This window comes from Myotis myotis, unplaced genomic scaffold (genome assembly GCF_014108235.1).
Source record: "Myotis myotis isolate mMyoMyo1 unplaced genomic scaffold, mMyoMyo1.p scaffold_m19_p_14, whole genome shotgun sequence".
Lineage (NCBI taxonomy): Eukaryota > Metazoa > Chordata > Mammalia > Chiroptera > Vespertilionidae > Myotis > Myotis myotis.
Window position 1 is genome coordinate 30,250,127 of NW_023416318.1, and position 22,211 is coordinate 30,272,337.

The following is a 22,211-nucleotide window of genomic DNA, read 5'->3' on the forward strand; positions in this document are numbered from 1 at the left end:
GGGCATTTTAACGGCTCACCGGAGAATGAAAACCACTTACGTCGTCCGTTTGTCCACTTCTCTTTACCCTTTGCATCGTCGGCCAAATAACTGTGGAGGATAAAAGGTTCTCGAGAAGAGTCGGCGGGGGGAGGGGGGGGAAGGGTGCCTGGGAGAAAGGGCCGGGACTCGTTTGTAATGTTCCGTTATCTGGCATGCGGCGGAGGGATCTGGCGGAGGGAGGTGTTTATGAGGCGCTGGGGGCGGAGGGGGAGAATTAGTCCGAGTGGAGCGAGCGAGCTGACTGGTTGTGTAGTTGCGTCTCGGAGACCGGTAGCGCTTGCAGCATGGTGAGTGCGTTGTTAGGCTGCTGGCGCTTGGCCTGTGGGGGGAAAGAAGCTGAAGCGGATTGACTAAAGAAAGGGGACTCGCTCCCTTAATACCTCCAGGAGTGGTCTTCGCCTGCCGGAAGGCGCGCAAGGGCCTGGGGGCGCCCGCGGCGGTTGTGTCGCAGGTGTCCTCCCACCCCTATTCTCCTCCAGGAGCTGTCCCCTAGGGCATTGGGGGCCCTGCTCCCGAGACCGCCAGGTCCTAGGGGCTTGGCCGAGTGAGGATGGATCCGGGGCGGGGGGCAGCCCAGCACATGAGGGAGGCGAACGAGTGGAAGGGCGGGCGGGGGGAGCAGGAGCGCCAAAGCTTTGGGTCGGGCATCTCGAAAGGTCGCCGGATTCAAAAGCCCAACGGACGGTTAGCACGGTTGCCAGGAAGCGCCTTTGTCCGCTTGTGGCCGCCATGCGCCGAGGAGGCGGGAGGGCGCGCGCGAGACCCGGCGAGCGCCACCGCCGCCGTTAGCCCACAGCCTCCGCGTGCGGGGGGCAGGGGGGCGCAGGGGAACGCGCGAGCGGGTGCGGCGCGCTGTGTGGGCCGAGTCCGCGCCGCGCGGGGAGCGGCGTGGGGGGGGGGGCGGGCGCGGGGCTGGAGCCGCCGCCCGCTCGGCTCGCGCCCCAGCTGCTGCGCTGGCACCTGCAGGGCTGCGGAGGTCCGGCGGCCGCGGCGCTGCGGGGCTGGCCCGTTGGGGATGGGTGGGTGGGGGAGGGTGGCCTCGAGAGCTTCCCCTCCCCCCCGGAGGCGAGAAGGAAGCTCGGTGAATGCCGATTTTTCCCCCCGTCTGGTTTCTGGGGCCTTTTTCCACTACCCAGGCTGGACATTTAAAAAAAGAATTATTTTTAAGTGGCTTTATCGTTGGAGGAAATGATCTTTGTATCACGGAAGTCGGGCGCGTTCCCGAAGTACGCATCTTGTTAGAGAAAGCCCTCGTCCCCGGTTAGGTGAAAGGCGTTTCCTATCTGCCCTGCCACCTACGGAAAGCCGGCTCCGCGGCGACTGTTGTGAAAGTCGGTCTTGTTCTCATGTAACAACTGGAAGGATGCTTTTGAAAAGGGCCACTGGTATGTCCTATTTTTGAGCAATCACGTGCACGCCTTATGTCAGGGAACCACGACCACGCAGCAGCATTGCCCCCGCTCCAGTCCTCTTGGGGATCACTCCGATTTCCCTACAGAAGTTGCCAGATCATCTTCAGTTCAGTTCATTTGTGCAATAATGGTCGTCAAATTCCGGAGTATGATAGAAGAGTATTTGGAGGGCAGGGGATTTAAAAAAGCGTTTTCCTGTCACTGGAGACCAGAACTTCTGTTTTTAAAAAAAATCTAATGAGGGCGGTAATTTGCAGTACTTAGTTCGTGGTTCCTTCTGCCAAGTAATTACAGCGATGGGTGTGTCCAGGAGGCAAGGTGACATCTTAAACAAGAGCTGGAGCTCCTTGCCAACTGAAACCTTGAGCCTTAATGGGTGTGAGGAAAGGACTTCATCTTGGTTAAAACTAGTGCTCATTTAAGTTTGATGCATTCGTTCCATACTGATATTTTTAAGTTATTATGAGTTTGTATATGCTGGTTGAACTTACTACTATTTTAGGTGAAAGTACATTATAGGCATGTAATCGAAGTTCTTAATTGTGAGGTAAATTTTAAAATGTTTTTAAATGAAGGGTAAGATCGGTTTTTGTGTTTTTTCCCTTCAGTATAATTGGAAACAAACACTGGAATAGGGTTTTTTTCTTTGGTGATGGAGAGAGTTTATCTATGCTTTCTTTTGCCCGTGATAAACTTTTTTTAAAATATATTTTATTGATTTTTTACCGAGAGGAAGGGAGAGAGATAGAGAATTAGAAACATCGATGAGAGAGAAACATCGATCAGCTGCCTCCTGCACATCTCCCACTGGGGATGTGCCCGCAACCCAGGTACATGCCCTTGACCGGAATCGAACCTGGGACCCTTCAGTCCGCAGGCCGACGCTCCATCCACTGACCCAAACCGGTTTCGGCCCGTGATAAACTTTTAAGTTACTGTTTGCATCGTTGATGCTTTGGGGGTTTTTTGTTTGTTAAATTGACAGTCATCATTATTTAATTTGGAAATTGTCCTCTTTAACTTTATAAGACTTGGAGATTTAAAGTTTAGAACTCTGACAAGTTAAAAGAAAAAAAGTTATGTGAAAGTGGAATACGATTGCTCACATAGCTCTTAGGTTTACATATAGTTGATATATGCTCTTTGAAGGGGGGAGTGCTTTAAGAAGACTTAAGGGCTGGGGTGGTTAAATAAATAAAAGCTGTGAAAAGGTAGAAAATGTTGTCATTTGTCTAAATAAATAATCATTATTCCATCAAACTGCAAGGAGATCTATTTCTGTTAGACTGAGGAAATTCACTATGGCTCTATTAAAATGCAGGAAATTCTAGATTCAGCTAGAATGATCAAATTAGGCCCTTGGTAAAGGTCCTAATTTTTATAAAGTAATTTGATGGGTTCTTTTTTTTTAAATCCAAGATGCTATATATATTAAGTACTGTTCTACCAGTATTACTGATATAATTATTGAGCTAATTTAGAGACTGCTTTTTATATAGGTAAAAAACAATTCTGAAGTTGTAGGAAAACTTTAATTATGAAGCTTATATCTAAGTAGGACTTGGAAGAAACAGGAATGAATGAAGGATAGAAGTTTGTGTGCCATTTCAAGCCTATGGATTCATCATTTACGTAGATAAGAATTTTGGATCATTTGTATAAAACCTTTCACTAGGTGAGCTCCAAGAATACCCATACCTACTTTTGAGAGCCATTTAGGAAATATTTAATAGGTACATAATGCATTCACTTCAGGTCACACCTAGTCTAGATTAGTGTTTCTCAATAGGTGAATAAATCACCTGTGGTTTTGAACCTGAGAGTAAGTATGCTAATGCCTGGAAGCTTTCTCTGGCATGACAAGAGCAGTAGGAAGAAGTGTAGAAATAGAGTAAGAACTAGTCAGCTCTCTAGTGAATTATCCTTTACTGAGATAAATACACATGTTATTGAGCTTGAGTTTTCCCAAAAGTATAATTCTTGTAGTTCTTCTAAGTAAGAAGATGTCACTCTCCATAGACAGAAATAAGAAATTGATTCGGTGTAGTTGGGAAAGGCTTACAAATTAGAATGCTAGGAAGTGTTGTGTTTCTGCTTTTAGTAGGTTTTAATCTGAATTGTTTAATATAAAGATTTGTTTGATATAAAGATTACTTTAAAACCTTGAACTCTGGGTTAGTAGTAAATATGAAGAATGTCTCTAAGTTTCTCGAAACACTCCAAACAAAAATCACACAGTGCTTTTAGGTTATGTGAGTAACTTAGGCTCCCATGTACTTAGTTTATTCCTTGAAGCTTATTTGTGATCTTTTCTAAGATTACCTTTGCCTAGATAGAGGTAGGGAGCTGGACAAGATGGTGTGGGACTATTAAATTTGGACTTTAAAAGAAAATTGAAAAATTTCTGTTTTCTTTTATAGCTAACATCTTTGTTTATTCTTGAGGCCTTAAGCTTTCTTATAAACGAGCTTCCCCAAAATCTTCCCCCAACCATGTTTTGAGAACAAACCCACTGTCTACCATTCTGCACATAGCCCATCAATCCATCAGCTTTCATACATGCTACATTGCCTTCCACATCTGTCCCTGGACTTCAACTGGTGGTTTCAGTTTGTGGAAATAAATTTTCTCAGCTTAAAGTTAAACATGAAACATGGTAGGTTTGTTGTAAAGGTCTTGATAATACTGTGCATGTTTACCTTCTGTGTGGAAGTTGAACTAGTTAGGTTGATAGTTAACATTGTAGGTTCTTTCATTTATTTATGTAAAATAATTATCACTAAACTCTTTTGGACAGCCTTTGACATAGCTTCTGATTTACTCTACACAATAACCCTGTTAGGTAGGCATTACTGTGTTAACAGGTGAAGTTGATTTAGAGGTTGAATAACCTGTCCAAGGTGTCACAGCTATTAAGTTGCAAAGCTGGGATACCAGCCCCATGATGACTCAAAGCACTATGCTTTTTCCTGTACCATACCATATTGCCCTTCCTTCAGAAATTATAGAAATCTTGCAAAATGAAAGACTAGAAGTAAATCCTCGTAGGGGTGGGAAACCTTTTTTCTGCCAAGGGTCATTTGGATACTTACGACATTATTCGTGGGCCATATAAAATTATCAACTTAAAAATTAACCTGCTATATTTGGTTAAACATTTAATTAACTCACCCCTAATGCCTTGGCATGGCCATACCAAATGATATCTCGGGCCTGACATTCCCCATCCCTATAGCCTCTAACGAAGGAAACAACTCAGTGGGTTTACTGGGTTTTAAATCTTTTTCCTAGGGAAAACAATCTGGCTGATCTTATACCAGATTGCTGGAGATAATTTATTTTATAAATTTCTGCATTTGAACTTAATTATTTGCTCTTCAATTTTAATTATCAGGCCTTTGGCTTTTTTTCCTTTTTAATTTTTAAGAATGGAAATGAGTTGATTGCATTGAGATCAAAGCAAGCAGGGAAAGAAACGTCTGCTTTGTTTCTCAAATATTCTCATGCTGTCCCCTAGAGAAAATGTGATACTATTCTACATTAAGGTGTTACCCTTTCTGGGGGTCTTTTTACTTAAAAAGAATGAAACCAGACAGTGCTTTTGTTTTCATACCAAAAATGAATGGATTAATCATAGTATGTTTGACTTCATGTAGGTATACATACTATAGGAGGCTATTTCTTGTCAGTGCCTCCCAGAACCACATAAACAGTTGTTTCATGGGTATGTATACTGATAAGCAGAGAAATGTCTAAAGATGAAAGACACATGAAGAACAAAGCCTTGATATTTTGCAAATATCCTTATATATTATGTGCTCTGAATTTTAAACTTAGAGGCATTGGATATGTCTAACACCTTAATGTTTAATCGTCACTCTACTAGATAACTAATACTGCATTCCCACTCCCGGAAATATAATCTGAGTCCTTCTTTCCCCTTTTGTAAGCTAGGGAGTAAGAACACCATTGTTTGGTTACTATGAAGACTGAATAAGAACAACATATAAAATGGTTTTTGCAAATGCCTGAAAATAGGTTTGTTGTTTGTTTGTTTTTTAAAAAAGCAAGAACCAGTAACTTTCCCCATGTGCTAAAGACATCACAAACCTTAAGCTCACTTTGGGATTTCAAAAGTCAAGAGAAGATGAGAGGCTGGACTTACTTAACATTAAATAATGTAATTCAAATGTTCAGAATCCTGCATTCTCTGCAGTTGCCTGGCAGGTGAAGAGGAGTGAAAACTGGTAGCTTTCATGTTGCCCCATCCAAGACTGTAGATTTTAATCTTTCTAATAATTGGAGTTTTGCTTCATTTTGAGATTTGGAAAATTACTTTTATGTCCAATTGATGTGTTTTAGCCATTTATGGGGGCAATTTTGACCATAATCCGTGAGCATTATTTTTGGTTCAATGGAGATTTCTGGTAATAATTTGATATCTACCAGAGGAGGTGAGCTTAAGTTGAGGTATGCTAATTTTGAAAAAGGAAACAATGATTCTATTGGATTCTATCTTTAATTTAGAAAAACTCCAATTAAACTTTTTAGTATTCCAGATTTGTTTTTTTGTGGGTTTTTTTTTTTTTCCAATTTGTGTAAAATTTACTTTCAAACATATTCTGAAATACTTTCCTTATCTTAAATTTGGGGTCAAGACTGTTTAACTTTGAATGTAAACCAGATGTATGCATTTTCCACCTACCCTGTGTGCTTATTGCTGGTACTAAGAAATGTGGAACTAAATGAAGTTTATGGTTCATGCCAAGCCTTAAAAACTTTTAAAACTTGTTTTTGTAATTGCTAACCTACATAGTCTCAAGTCACTTATCTCTTGATCTCTTTGTAGGCTGACCAACTGACTGAAGAGCAGATTGCAGGTGAGAAATAATTTGCCTGATTGTACCCGTTGGATTTTATTATAAACTGAATAGCTAATCCAAAATAAGATACTTGTATGAAAAAATTGACTTTGATCTATATAGTACATAGCAAATGGCTGTAATGTAATACAGTAATTGAACCTGCTTTGGCAAGTGAAAAGGTAAACTTGCCCGAGAAAGATGTGTGGAGCTAACTGTAATTAAAGACATGTTTTTAGGCTATTTTTAGCCATGTTTGGAGCCAGGTGGTGGTCTTTTGTTGTTGTTGGTTATCTTACTTTAAAACATGAATTCTAAGCAGTTTTTAATACTGTAGCTCCAAATCAGTCTCTATAAGAGGGCCACGTCATGTAACCAATAGGTAATTTGAAATGTAGAATCAGAAGATGAACATTGAATTTACGCCATTGTAAAATAGCTAATATTTTAACCTTAGAATTGCATATATAGTCAGGGAATAACCCATTTTTCCAATGAAAAAGCTAGATCTAAAGGTTAGCATTCTATTTTACACATGTAATTATGTCTTATAAAGTAGTGACAGCTATTTAAATGAGCTTAAATCTTGTCTCCTTTGGTTTGCTATGGAAATATGTGAAATTGTTACAGAAAACTTGATGTCATGTTGTCTTTATGCCATACCATTAAACATTAGTATTTTTTATTTTATTCTAATATTTGAGATGTCTGATTAACATTAAAATGTTTTGGAAACTTATTAAAGTTTTGCTTTTTTTATGCAATATTGAAATGTCTTTCAAATTCTGTTCTTTTACTTCACATTAGAAGCTTTTGTTAACACAAGCATCAAGCAGTTTTAACTGCTACAATTTTCCTGGTAGGCAAGGAGTTTGAAGTGCTCAGAAAAACTGAAGCATTTTTTTAAAAACATATTTTATTAATTTTTTTACAGAGAGGAAGGGAGAGGGATAGAGAGTCAGAAACATTGATGGTAGAGAAACATTGATCAGCTGCCTTCTGCACACCTCCTACTGGGGATGTGCCCACAACCAAGGTATATGCCCTTGACTGGAATCCAACCTGGCACCTTTCAGTCCATAGGCCGACGCTCTATCCATTGAGCCAAACCAGTCAGGGTCTGAAGCATTTTTTAAAAGATATTTTTATTGATTTCAGAGAGGAAGGCAGAGAGAGAAAGAGATAGAAACATCAATAACGAGAGAGAATCATTGATCGGCTGCCTCCTGCACACCCCCATTGGGGATCAACCCTGAAATCCCAAAATCCAGGCATGTGCCCTGACTGGGAATTGAGCCATCTTGGTTCATAGGTCGATGCTTAACCACTGAGCCACCCTGGTCGGGCTGAAGCAATTTTTAATGCTAGAGAAAACTGAGAAACACAGAACTCAACTATATAGCCCATTTAAAGTAAATAAATAAAGTAAATAAAACCACCCTTATAAACACAAATTTAGAGGAGCCGGGCATCACTAATCTCAAATATTCATCATGAATATTATTTGATAGGATTATATAAGGTAGAAAGCTATTAGCATTAAGGACAAAATTTATGCAGGTTTTATGTTTAATTGCTGTGTGGATTTGATTTAAACCTGGGATTTGCTTTCTAGGGTTGGTAAATTGCATGTTGGTTTATATTATTATTATTATTATTATTTTTTAATATATTTTATTGATTTTTTACAGAGAGGAAGGGAGAGAGATAGAGAGTTAGAAACATCGATGAGAGAGAAGCATCGATCAGCTGCCTCCTGCACATCTCCCACTGGGGCTGTGCCTGCAACCCAGGTACATGCCCCTGACTGGAATCGAACCTGGGACCCTTCAGTCCGCAGGCCGACAGACACTCTATCCACTGAGCCAAACCGGTTTCGGCAATATTATTTTTAAATGTATCAATGAAATGTAAAATTATCTGAAATAGTTTTTAATATATCCTTCAGGAACTGACCTCTGCGCTATCTAATATTTCCATTCTTAAACTCTTACATTCTCTGATACATCTGGCCTCCCTCTCTGCCCAGTTAGGTAGTTGTGCCTATTGTACACAGCACAAAATGTTCACTTTAAGGTAGAAAATGTATTAGTCAAAGTGCCTGTCACAGAGTTGGTGTTCATTATTGCCTTCCCAAACACACGCGCCTCTTTAAAGAAAGATTGTATCTGTGAGATATAAGAACCGTCAATGACTGTTACAACATTTTGATCAAGAATAGTTGTTCATTGGAATATTGTCTTTAAGACAAATTCTGTCATTTCATTGACTTCCATCATACAATTAAATTTCAAATGGGAATGGAGGAAAATATATTGTAGATTCTCTCCCTACCCTGCCTTTTCCTCGACTTTTAAAGGTGTTCCTTAGACCCCAGGCTTTAATAAACCTCTGAACATTTAGGTTAGAGGAACCAAAGCTTTTATGCTGCTAATAAAAATCCTGTGAGAGCAGTGACCTTTTTGTTTTCTATTCCCAGTGATTCCCATAGTAAGGACTGAGTAAATACTTCTTGAAGGAATAAGTTTTATTTTCAAAGAGGACTGTGACACAAAAAGTGTTCTTAGAACACTACCTTACCCTATCCTAAGAATTATTCTGCTTCTTCCAAAAATCCCTTCCTAAATTTGGTATGTTTCAATGTCCACCTTCGAGGTAAACACAGATTTTTTCTTTATCTGGTAAATTATAATCACTGGTGACCAGTAACATCCCAGCATCTAAGACCTGCTTGTTGAATGTTAAGCTTCATACATGTAATGCAGCATTGAATATACTAAAGTACTTTTAAAAGCTATTTTTATCTTTATGTGACAATCATTACTACTTCAGATTTATTTAGAGATTTTAATAGCAAATAACTTGGTATAGAAAAAAAAGTGCTTGTTGTTTAGGTGGTTACTAGAATTGTTTACATTACTTAGTCTTAAAGAGCAATCTGGAACAGTCAGTGTGATTTCACAAGTTAATTTAATTTGACTCTGCCATGATGTCATTAGTAGTTGACATTTAGAGGACTAATAAAAAGATGTAACAAGAATTTTTCTTTTTAAAAGAAATTTGTGCCTAAACTGTCATTGAGCTTTCAGTCAAGGTCCAGTGAAGGGATAAAACTTGGTTGATAAAATATATTAACTGTACTCAGTTTATAACAATTACAGAGTGCCAACAAGGGATTAAACTAAATACATAAAAGTAGGCATTTGATTTTTCTTTAGTTGTAATTGTTTATTTGATAACCAGTTTTAAAAAAATTGCAAACTTATGTGATATAAATAATTGGAAAAGGGTCCTGGGATTGCTGATGAACACATAAAACTTAAATAATAAGTTTCATGAAAATTTCAACTTAGGCATAACTAGAATGGATTTAGAGGAAGGTCCTATCAATTGTGTTGAAGATAGCTGTTCTGTGTGACATTCAGGACCTGTTGTTTTCTTATTGTGTACTTAGTACTGGGTTTATATTTGAAGTCATTCCTGAGAATTACTGTTTGGAATGACATGCTCCTGTACATGAAGATTACGCTAGTTCTGAAGTACAGGTGGTGAGCTATACAGGCAGGTGAATTTAAATGGTGCTTTTGAGTTTATTATTTCAAGGAATTTTTACAGGTATTTCTGGCTCTTTAAGAGTTATTAGATTTTAAGACTTATTGAAACTTAGAATACACACATAAATTAATACTATGCATCTTCCAGAATTTGGCTTTAAGTTAAATCATATCCTATATAATAAAACCCTAATATGCAAATCAACTGAATGGCAGAAAGACGGGTCGCTATGATGCACACTGACCACCAGGGGGCAGATGCTCAACGCAGGAGCTGTCCCCTGGTGGTCAGTGTGCTCCCACAGGGGGAGTGCCACTCAGCTAGAAGCTGGGCTCTCAACTGGGAAGTGCAGTGGCGAGTGCATTGGCGGTGGCGGGAGCCTCTCTAGCCTCCACAACAGCACTAAGGCTCCCTCGGGGGATGTCCGACTGCCCACTTAGGCCCGCTCCCCTGAGGTCCTGGACTGTGAGAGGGCCCAGGCTGGGCTGAGGGCCCACCTCCATTTGTGCACTGGGCCTCTAGTAGTAAAGTAATTGTAGATACACATTGCGAATTTCGCATATAATGGTGGTGTTAAATGATGCCTGTAGCTAAGTATTACAGCAGAGAATGTAGTGTAAACAAATTACAATTCTCCAAGTCCTCTCATTTTCTTGTAGCCTAAGTTATTAGGTGATAGGTGTTCAAACCTGTATGTTCAAGCCCTAATAATGGTTTGCATATTTCTAGTCATTATTTCTACATTCTGTTTTTTTAAAAAAAAAAAAACATAAGAAATGTTTTCATTAAATTCTGCTATTTGTGGGGTTTATTGATCTATTTTTGTCATTGGATTGATCTATATTAGTACTATATACTATTTTCATAACATCAATGAGTAATTTGGTACTAAGCATTGGTATCAGATGATTTCCTCTAAAAACAAGTATGATTTAAATGAATGAAACTCTGTTACAATGCAGCAAACCACAACTAGTCAGTGATATCTGATTTAAACTAAGCAATTCAAAGATTTTAAATAGAATAAGCAGAAACAAGTAACATGGTATTCAAAAAAGGCAAATAGGCCCTGGCCATTGGTTCGAGCGTTGGCTCAAGGACCAAAGGATCTCGGGTTCTATTCCTAGTCAAGGGCACATACCTGGGTTGCAGGTATAAAGAACCCAGGTAGGAGGCTATCATGATTGTCCAGGCAAAAGGTGATGGTGCCATTATTGGTTGTAGTGATGAAAAAGTATCCGGTAGTATTTAAACAGCAGAGTTCAACAGGACTTGTTGACAGATTTTAGGGGAAGAGTTTTCTTGCTTTAGGTCAGCCAGAGGAGATGTCTGTCCTGTAGGAAATCAGAAATAAAGGATATTATGATGAGAGAGATGTGTATACTAAGACATGAAATCATCATTATAAGTGGGCATAGATGAAATGGCCAAGGAGAGAAGAAAGGATGAGAGTTGGTCACATCTATTTGGAAGAAACAAGTAGGAGCCAAAAACCTTTGGCATTGTAAGATAGGATATAAATTAAAGTACTATTGTGGAGGCCAAGAGAAGTTTGAGGGTTTTTTGGGGTTTTTTTTAGTATAATTTTGGATACTGCAGGAAAATGAGATCATCATTCTCTTAACATTCATTAAGTACTTACTTGCCAGACCTAGTTTTGAGTGCTTTACATGTAGTGACTATGTTCTTAAAATAAGGAATTAGGTATGTTAATCCCTATTTAACAAAAATGAGCAAGCTGAGGCAGAAAAAAGGTCTAGTAACTTAATTTGCTGGAGGTTACATTTCTAATAAGTAACAGCTGGGATTTTCTTTTTCAGTTTTTAAAATATATTTTATTGATTTTTTTACAGAGAGGAAGGGAGAGAGATAGAGAGCTAGAAACATCGATGAGAGAGAAACATCTATCAGCCGCCTCCTGCACACCCCCTACTGGGGATGTGCCTGCAACCAAGGTACATGCCCTTGACCAGAATTGAATCTGGGACCCTTGAGTCCACAGGCCGACGCTCTGTCCACTGAGCCAAACTGGTCAGGGTGCAGCTGGGATTTTTTAAGCCAGCAGTTGAGTTTCAAAGTCTGATTTGAGTTTCTATGCTTTATGGCCTCACATACTGACACATACTTGCTGGATTAGGCACTTAGATCGTTCTTGGTGAACCTAGTATTTTCAGCGGATGAGCTGGAGCTGGAAGCAATTTTAATAGTTGGTTGATAGAGAAGAAATAGATATGAGTAGTGGTGCCTTCCAGAATTTGGGGAGAGATAAGGATAGGGACTTTAAAGAAAAGAAAAAATATATATATATATATCACTAAGGTTTGAGTTTAGTTTTAGGCAAAGAGACATAAAGATAACTAAATAAATTAATGGCAAAATCAGTAGAATGGTTGAGTTCAGAGAAGAGATTATGATAAATGAAACTTTCAGGTATATGGATTGGAGCAAGGATAGACAGGCAGGGGATAAGACGAGACACACCATTTCTTAAATGTGTATCAGGTATATATTTTCAAATGTTTTAGATATGTTGGGAGAGCATATGGCTCCTTGAACTTTGGGACTGTTTTTGTATTTGCTTGCTGATAGAGTTTATTACAGAAAGTACCTTGAAAAGTACTAGGTTTTGTTAGCTCATTTATCTGACCTCGCACTGTCAGATTTAATCTCTGCTTTAGTTTCTCTGTAAAATAAATGGTAAGCCAGGTATTGTGGACTGTCGCTCCAACAGCTTCGCATGTAATCTACTAGTGAAATAAAAGTAATGCAATTTTGTAAGATCTTAATTTTAGGAAACAATTTATTTCACTCTTTTACAAGTTTGGGGTTATATAATGTAAAGAAAGGTCTAAGATATCTTTGTTCTCAGTAATACAGCTGAAACTGGCCACTCATATCTTGATCATCCCATTATCATCAGTACTATAGACTATTTGGTGATAGACTCTTCCAGAAAAGATAACTTAGCCCATTGTCATATTATTCTGAAGTTTAAAGTTTTTTGTTTTTAATTTAGTAGGTGATGAAGTAGACTTACTTTTTGAGGAGTATTATAAACATAATGCAAATAGTATAGTTGCTCTATAGAAATGTGTTTGGAACCAACTATCTTTATTTTTCTGTTCTGAGTAAAGGTTAAATCTGTAATTTTGAATTGTGTTCCACAGAGCAGCTTTAACAGAAAATAGAGAAGCCAGTCATTTGGGGTTTTGATTCTTTTCCTTTTTAAACACAGAATAATAATAAGGGTCTAGATCAGGGGGCCAGTTCACTGTCCCTCAGACCGTTGGAGGGCCGGACTATGGTTTAAAAAAAAACTGAGCAAATTCCTATGCACACTGCACATATCTTATTTTGAAGTAAAAAAACAAAACGGGAACAAATACAATATTTGTATTTGCATGTGGTCCGCGGGCCATAGTTTGAGGACCCCTGGTCTAGATATTGCAGTTCCTTGTAAGATTTTAGATGAAAAAATTTCCTAGTAGATCAATATGAGCATATACTGGTATGATTAGGTAAAGATGTTTAAAATGCTACAAGTGGCTTTCTCATCTAAATCCTTCAGAAATCAAAATTCCATTTCAGGTGTTATCTTCATATATATTTTTAAGAGTTGACTAATACATTTCATTTAGGAGGTTATTATTTGTTGTTAAACTATACATTTGGATTGTGGTCTCTCAAACAGAATTCAAAGAAGCTTTTTCACTATTTGACAAGGATGGTGATGGAACTATAACAACAAAGGAATTGGGAACTGTAATGAGGTCTCTTGGGCAGAATCCCACAGAAGCAGAGTTACAGGACATGATAAATGAAGTGGATGCTGATGGTAAGTCTAATTTTTGTGTTTGGGGAGTGGGAAGTTGAAGTGACATTTAAATTCTATTATAATGTTTCAACGAAACAAACCATTTCAGGTAATGGCACAATCGACTTCCCAGAATTTCTGACAATGATGGCAAGAAAAATGAAAGACACAGACAGTGAAGAAGAAATTCGAGAAGCATTCCGTGTGTTTGATAAGGTAGGTTTTCAGGGGCTGGATTTCTTAAATTTTAACTTGAGGATGAAATGAAGATAACAGTTCAGTATAAGCTCAGATCTCCTAGTAACTTGTATTGCCTTAATCTTGTGGCAAAGCAGGTATCACTTGGTTTTGGAACTAAGACATAGTGCTTGGCTCTCAGTGATGTTTAATTTATAGGTCAGTTGTTTGTAGATTGTCTTTAGTTTGTGTGGATTTCTAAAGTATGTTTTTCTTCCTAATGTGAAATTTAGTAAACTTCTATTCCAACTCTATGATCTTAAGTATTTTAATGACTTTTCTAGGATGGCAATGGCTATATTAGTGCAGCAGAGCTTCGCCATGTGATGACAAACCTTGGAGAGAAGTTAACAGATGAAGAGGTTGATGAAATGATCAGGGAAGCAGATATTGATGGTGATGGTCAAGTAAACTATGAAGGTAAGACGTTCACTGTCACCATCTCATTCTCTGCTTTGACTTTACGTTTAGAGGTACTAGGTAATCTGATAGGTCAAAATTACTAACTTCCTTACCCCATGAAGATGTTAAAATTATATTTTCTAACCTTTTGCTATTTAGAACGTGTGTACAGACTAGGCAACACCTCCTGTTGCCCAAGAACATTTTAGAACTATTTATTAGGTCCTACCCCTATACCGGGGACCTGCAATTTAACAGGATTCCTGGTGGTTGATTTTATATGCACATTAAAGTTTGAGAACACTGTACTCTAAACTGTGCTAAAACAATTTTTGTATAATGTTTGTGGAACAATTTGAAATGCTTCCAACTTTTAACTTCAGGATCCTCAAAATGAAAATAAGGTGATTTTCTTTTCTTCATTGGATTCCCTTCCTCTATTTAACAGATTTAGTCTGAAACTGTTTACATATGCTTCAGGTTAAGAAGTATCATTTGTAATACTAAACTAAGCAAGAATACTTTTTATTTATAATAGCTATCTAAAGCATTAATTGGGTTTATTTGTTAATAATTTTGGTTTATGAAGTTCCAGCTTTGGCAGTTAGTTAGCTTTCCTCATATAGTTAGCTTTTCTTATAATTTTGAGGAAAGAAAGAGGAATAGAGATTGCTCAGTAATTGAGTAAACGAGATTGATTTTGTCGATCTTTTGCCATTAACTGGCTCAACTTTTTGTGTATTTCTTCTTTTTCAGAGTTTGTACAAATGATGACAGCAAAGTGAAGATATTGTACAGAATGTGTTAAATTTCTTGTACAAAATTGTTTATTTGCCTTTTCTTTGTTTGTAACTTATCTGTAAAAGGTTCCCCCTACTGTCAAAAAAAATATGCATGTATAGTAATTAGGACTTCATTCCTCCATGTTTTCTTCCCTTATCTTACTGTTATTGTCCTGAAACCTTATTTTAGAAAATTGATCAAGTAACATGTTGCATGTGGCTTACTCTGGATATATCTAAGCCCTTCTGCACATCTAAACTTAGATGGAGTTGGTCAAATGAGGGAACATCTGGTTATGCCTTTTTTTAAGTAGTTTTCTTTAGGAACTGTCAGCATGTTGTTGTTGAAGTGTGGAGTTGTAACTCTGCGTGGACTATGGACAGTCAACAATATGTACTTAAAAGTTGCACTATTGCAAAACGGGTGTATTATCCAGGTACTCGTACACTATTTTTTTGTACTTCTGGTCCAGTACCAGAAACATTTACTTTCATTGTTACTTGCTTTTTAAACTTTGTTTAGCCACTTAAAGAAAATCTGCTTATGGCACAATTTGCCTCAAATCCATTCCAAGTTGTATATTTGTTTTCCAATAAAAAAAAATTTTACCCAACTGTTGCTCTGAATCTGAGTCATTTCATTAACTTTGGGTTGAATAATTTTGAGAATCAAAGATGTTTGTATTAGGAACACAATCTAAATCTAGGAGGGGTGTGTCATTATGTTTTAACCTCTATTTCCTAATGTTTTACTCATTGTCCTTTTTAAAATACATATATATTTTACCAAGTTCAGGGAGGAAAGGAAGGAGAGAGAGAGAGAGACAGAAACATTAATGAGAGAATAATTGATTAGCTGCCTTCTGCACGTGCCCCACCAGGGATTGAGCCCACAACCTGGGCATGTACCCTGACTGGGAATTGAACTCTGACCTCTTGGTTCATAGGTCCACTCTCAACCACTAAATCAGGCCAGCCGGGCCTAGGGCTATAATTTTAAACCTTATCTTCAAATCTTTACCATACTACCCGTTCTTTATTAGCAGGGTTATGGTAATTGATAATTATTTTCTTAGCACTATCTGTAGCATGTTTGCTCTCAGATAATTATAACAAAACCATCACTATTGTAGTTAAAATTGATCCTGGAATGTAATTTTAATTAAAGATCTGATGCATAGCAAAAGCTTGCCAAGCTCTACTTAATCTTGTATCATCAAAGAAAAATGCTTGTTGTTATGATCACTTTTAAACTTTTCCCAGTAGTATTATATAATACAATGTTATGAGAACATTTTGTTTATCCTATATGCTTAATCTGTTTTATTGGTGAAGTCCTTGAAATCATTGACCCATTATACTGTTTCTATTTTTGGTATACTCAAGCTATTTTCTCTTCTAGATGTTCCCTTGTGTGGGTTTCTGGACTTCTCTGTACCTTTCATCATATTTTAGTCTCTAGGGTACCAGTCCCTAGTCTGCTGAGCAATTTTCTTGAAGAAAATGAAATGAATCACAGTGATAGACTTGATTAATCTTACATTTGTGAAAATTGGTTTTTGCTTGCCTCTTGGCCTTATAATTCTTGATTTCAAACCTGGTGCCTGGTTGTTATTTTTTCCCCTTCTATATTTTTTAAGGTTATATTAAATGAATTTAGAATCCCATTATTTTAAGAAAAATGGAGCTCTCTAGTCTCTTGCTACTCAAGTTGCCCATAGAATCACCTGAAAGCTTCTTAGAAATGCAGAATCTTTTGCCTTGCCCAGAATCTGAATGTGTATTTTAACAAAATGCCCTGGTGTTTGTGTACATTAATTTTTTAAAAGCACTGCTGTAGTTTATCCTATTATAGAGAGGAAAACTGGTTATTCAGTAATTTCATCCTATATTCAAAGGCTCAGACGATGAAACCTGTGTTTTGGATATGTTTAAAATTGGGAACAATTTATCACAATGAGTCCTCCTATAAAGATAGGCACAGGGTCCCTTTGGGCTACAAGGGATTAAGCCAAGGGACTTCTCAGAGACGTTGACCTTTGAGAGGCTGTACCAGGCTGTCAAAGGAAGGCTAGCATATGGGAGACCTTAGAAGTGTGAAGACGGCATATTTGGCGTTTACAAGTACAGCTGACCCTGGGACAACATGGGTTTGAACAGGGTGGGTCCACTTAACACTTTCTTCCCCCCAAAATGTATCGACTTCCATATCCCTGTGTTTCACATCCACCGATGCAGAGAGCCAGTTGTATGTATTGTTAAGCCATTTTACATATAAGGGCCATAAACATCTGAGGGTTTTGGTATCCATGGGGGTTCCTGGAACCAGTCTCCTATGGATACCAAGGGACTGTAGTTAAGGTTTTGGGGAGTCAAAAATTACGCATGGATTTTCGGTGGCTTGGGGTTGGCAGCCCTAATCCTGTGTTCAAAGGTCAACTCCATACATCAAAGCATGAGCTTCTTGATGAGGGAAAGGAGACAATTGTAAATTTGTTTTTGTCCTAAAGGCCATATTTACTGAAAACATTGTGCCACACATGGTTCCAAACATTTCACTCAAGTTAATTATAATCACCTGTGGGTAAGTACCAGTTTATCACCTTTATAGACAAAGAAGCACAAATCACAGCAAATGCAGCCAATGCTCACCCTAACCCTCAAGTTCTGGTAGAGAGGAAGGAGAGGGATTCAAGAGTGAGGGAGTGCAGCAATGACAAATGGAGGTCAAGTTAAGAGCTGAAAAATGCCCACTGTGTTTGGCCATTGGGTCATTGGTTAGTTTAGCAAGTGCAATTTTAGTGGAAAGGTGTGTGTGCATGTCAGATTAAGATGATTTTAGGAAAGTATGGGAGGTGAAAGAATTGAGTCTAGAAAGTTTATAAAAGGGAGCAGAAAGTTCATGGTGGTTTGGACAGTGGGGCACTGGAGTCAGACCTGGACTTGAACTCTGCCACTGCTGTATGATGCTGAGGACACTGTCCAACAAAGCCTCTCCTCATTCTTAAAATGGGATTAATGCCTATTTCACAGGGTTATTGTGAGGATTAATTAAATTTATGTTTGTGAAGTATATGGAACACAGGTACTCCACAAAATGGAATTATTAGGTTGAGGGGAGGGTTTGTTTTTAAAGATGAGAATGTTTATAGGTTGAGATGCTACATCAAAAGAGGTTGAAAGTGAAAGGGTCAATACTGGTAGGAAAGGGCGGTCTGGTTTCTCAGTGAATCCTGTTGGGTCTAGTGCTTACAGCACTTCCAAAGTTAGGCTAGAGAAGTGACACCTACAGGATTTCCATCGGGAGGAGCTTAGAAACGATCTCAGAAAGTGGGTGCTGATGCTAATTTTTGCTTTAAAGCTAGGTATGCCTATCAAGCATTCTGTCCCTTTTTCTGAAGGAATGGGAGTGGGGGTGATTAGCAAAAGGGCTGATGGCGATTATGGTATGTTCAAGCCTTTACAAACCGCCTTTATTTTATTTTTTAAAATATATATTCTATTGATTTTTTCAGAGAGGAAGGGAGAGGGATAGAGAGTTAGAGAGAAGCATCGATCAGCTGCCTCCTGCACACTCCCTACTGGGGATGTGCCTGCAACCAAGGTACATGCCCTTGACCGGAATCGAACCTGGGACCCTTGAGTCCTCAAGCCGACGCTCTATCCACTGAACCAAACCAGTTAGGGCTACAAACCGCCTTTAGAAGTCTCAGCGCAGCCCAGGCCGGGTGTTCAGTTGGTTAGAGCATCGTTCCCAAGCCCTACAGGGGTGTGTGTCTGTCTCTTGTCTCTGTTTCTGTCTCTCTGTCTCTGTCTCTCTTTAAAATAAATAGATAAAATTTAAAAATATTGGTGCAGATAACTGAAGGCTTTCAGGCGGTTCCGCACGTGTGCGTGCCCAAGGCTAAGCGCAGGACTTCAAAACGTGTGCCTGCCTCCCCTCCCCCACTGGAGGAAGACTTGGCGGGGCCCCTGCACATGCGCGAACGCAGCCCCCCTCCCCCTCCCCGTGTCTCCTGGCAACAGGACTCCAGTCTTGGCCTTGGCACTGCGGAGGTCGCAATGGACCAGCCAGATAAGGCGGTCACTTCTACCCCAGTAAGGGAAGACTTGGGGCATGGCGGTTCAGTGGTCCTGGCCTCGGTACTGCCTACTGCCGTTCCCCTCTGAAGCGCCCAACTACGGGTCCCCTTCGCCCCTCTCTCCCGCCAAAATGCCACCTCTAGTCCCAGGCCTTTGCACCCCTCCTGTTCTATCTCCTCTCTCTCTTCTTGCCACCTTGTAGTCCTTTCTTCTGACCTTTGAGTTCTACTTCATTTTATTTCCTCTGCCCTTGCTACTCCTTCATCCTCCCGATTGCCCTTTGTTATCTGTATCTTCCCTCTTCTTCCCTACTACTAATGCTTTAATAGAGTGATTAGATTTCTTTCATTTTCCTCTAACGAGAGAATGTTTCTGTTGTTGTTTTCAGTCTATGAACACGTTTTTGAGTTTAGTATTTATAAAATATTTTAAACTACCTTTGTTTAGTTTTTAAATTTGGGCTAAGGATGTTTAGCCTATCTTTTGTAAAGTGATTCACCCTAAAGCGAATTTGAAGTGGTAGATGGGTGGAGTTTAGATCACCTGCCTTGAGCAAAACAAAGCAGCAGCTGCCAGTCACTTTCTTTTGGATATATATCATGTTTACTTTTCTCTTGTCCTTCCCAACTCATTTTCCTGGCCCAGGTAGAGGTAGGAGACCTGTCTTGACATGCCTGGGAAAGTTCGATTTCTGTGACTATAAATGTGCAACAGAGAACTTTCAATATAAATCTAACAAAGGCAATAGATCAGAAGAAATTCAGATTAGTGTGTATGAAACAAGGCCTTTCTTAGAGAAGTGCACATATTACATAGTAAAACTAAAGCCAGGGGTACTCATAAGTAGAATAGATATAAATTGCTAGACAGGAACAATGAATTATATCAGTTTTGCTAATTTGATTGTTTATTATTTTTAATGTATTGTTGTTTGAGATAACTGATATTTTGTACTAATAACAAAAACATTATAAGTAAAAGTAGAAATCAATATTTTAATGATTTTACTTAGTGGGAATAACACAGAAGAAAACACTGAACAATTGTGTTAACAGTGAAGCTGAATCAATGTGGAAAAATAAAAGGGTATAGAGTACTTATTATGGAAGACAAGAGTGTCCTTGGAAACTGAAGAATACCAAAATAATCTGCTTCTTAACTTGGCAGATGAGTTGTTAAAAATAAAAGCTATCATTTATTATTGAGCACTGGTTGTGGGTGCAAGTATTAATATGTACAACTAGAGGTCCGGTGCACAGAATTCGTGCATGGGGATAAGGGGAATGGTCCCTGAACCCGGCATGAACCCTCTTGCAATCCGGGATCGGGCCTAAACTGGCAGTCGGATATCCCTCTTGCAATCCGGGACCACTGACTCCCAACTGCTTGCCTGCCTGCCTGCCTCCCTGATCGCCCCTAACCATTCGCCTGCCTGCCTGATTGCCCCTAACTGCTCTGCCTGCCTGCCTGATCGCCCTTAACTGCTCACCTGCCTGCCTGATCACCCCTAACCCTCTCTGCCTTGGCCCCTGCCACCCTGGCTTAGTCCATTATGACGTCCAGAAGGTCGTTTGGCTGTCTGGTCTAATTAACATATTACGCTTTTATTATTATAGATGCCTTATGCTCGTGCCAACCCCTGATGTCTTATTTTTTTATTTAAATTCTTTATTGTTGAAAGTATTACATATGCCTCCTTTTTCCCCCATTGACCTCTCCCTAGCCGCTCCCACTCCCCAGCACATGCCCTCACCCCCCTACTGTCTATGTCCATCCCTGATGCCTTATTTTTATCCTCCTAAGAGGAAGTGTGGGCTCATAAGGGCCAAAGTAATTTGCCTAGTGCTCTTTAGCTAGTTAGTGGCAGAGCTGGAGTTCAAGCCCAAGTTTGTCTGGCTCCTCTATCACTCTGACTCTTCAGTGTGACAGCTAGCTGGACAAGCTGAGAGAACTAGCTATATCATATTTATGATATATATTTTTTTAATGTATGTGAACCTAGGAAATAGAAATTGGCAATGTTTGCCATATCTCCAGGAATTTGTATCTCAATATCACATTAATCTGATGACTACACATTTTGACCTTGAATTTCCAGCACAAACACCTGAGCCACACATATTTTTTTAGGGTAAAACATTCAAGCAGTTTTTATTCATTAATACTCACAAATGCACATAGCAGCTTCATTAGAGATTTCAATTTTCCTCTTCAGTTTGAATGTGGAGTACTAGGAGAGCCCTTTGCATGTCAGGGTACAGGAAGCAGAGATTAATCCCTGCATTGCTGCCTACATTTACCTGCTGGAAATAAAAATTAGTGGAAATGATCGTCACATCTATTTTCTCTCTTCCTTTTGAATGGACACAACATAGCAACAGACCTGAAATTACAGTCACCAAACAAACTCAAGATAACTGTTCACTTTCATTGACAAATACAGCGCTGAGGGCATTGTCTACGAATTGGGACCTCATCAAAGAGGAAGGGGTGGAAGCTCATTTCCTTATTTCTTTCTTTTAAATTTAGGTTTTCTAATGCCTCTAAAACACCTAAGGGAATAATATTACACAGCTCTTGGCATCAAAATGTGCCATGTCCCCCAGGTTATCCTCATCTGAGGATGAGCTCTCTTTACCCACTAAAGTAGACAGAAGGACTGAACCAGAAATCTTAATAACAATTACAATAATACAATTTTGATTTACATAACTCCTTTCTTTCCAAGAACACCAAATTTTGTCACATCTAATTATCCTTATGGCACCTCTGTCACATGGGGATGTTTATTGTTCTAATTTTCCCAAAGGGAATTTAGATATTTAAAAAGCACTTAAAATAATAAAATAGCAATTTAAAGAACTATTACAGGCAAAATGGATAACAGTGTTTTTATTTGAATTCAGACTGATAAATTTGGTGCAGGTATTAACTAATTTAAGTAAATATTTTATAAGTTATGTCTGACTTCCAGGGATCACCTCTCAAATGAATAAGCATATTTTATGTTTGTTAATAGAAA

At 38.9% G+C, this 22,211-nt stretch overlaps 1 protein-coding gene across 1 annotated transcript; it reads left to right on the plus strand.

Moving 5' to 3' along the window:
* Positions 1-224: 224 nt before the first annotated feature.
* CALM2 (calmodulin 2) lies at positions 225-15,725 on the plus strand. The gene is made up of 6 exons (XM_036334664.1): positions 225-329; positions 6,304-6,334; positions 13,563-13,706; positions 13,795-13,901; positions 14,207-14,342; positions 15,081-15,725. The coding sequence occupies exons 1-6, from the start codon at positions 327-329 to the stop codon at positions 15,107-15,109; spliced, it is 450 nt and encodes a 149-aa protein (XP_036190557.1). The 5' UTR covers positions 225-326; the 3' UTR covers positions 15,110-15,725.
* Positions 15,726-22,211: the final 6,486 nt, after the last annotated feature.

Coding starts and splice junctions, on each gene's coding strand:
- CALM2 (XM_036334664.1), top strand. Junction 6,335..13,562: donor GACTGAAGAGCAGATTGCAG/GTGAGAAATAAT, acceptor TCTCTCAAACAG/AATTCAAAGAAGCTTTTTCA. Junction 14,343..15,080: donor TGGTCAAGTAAACTATGAAG/GTAAGACGTTCA, acceptor CTTCTTTTTCAG/AGTTTGTACAAATGATGACA.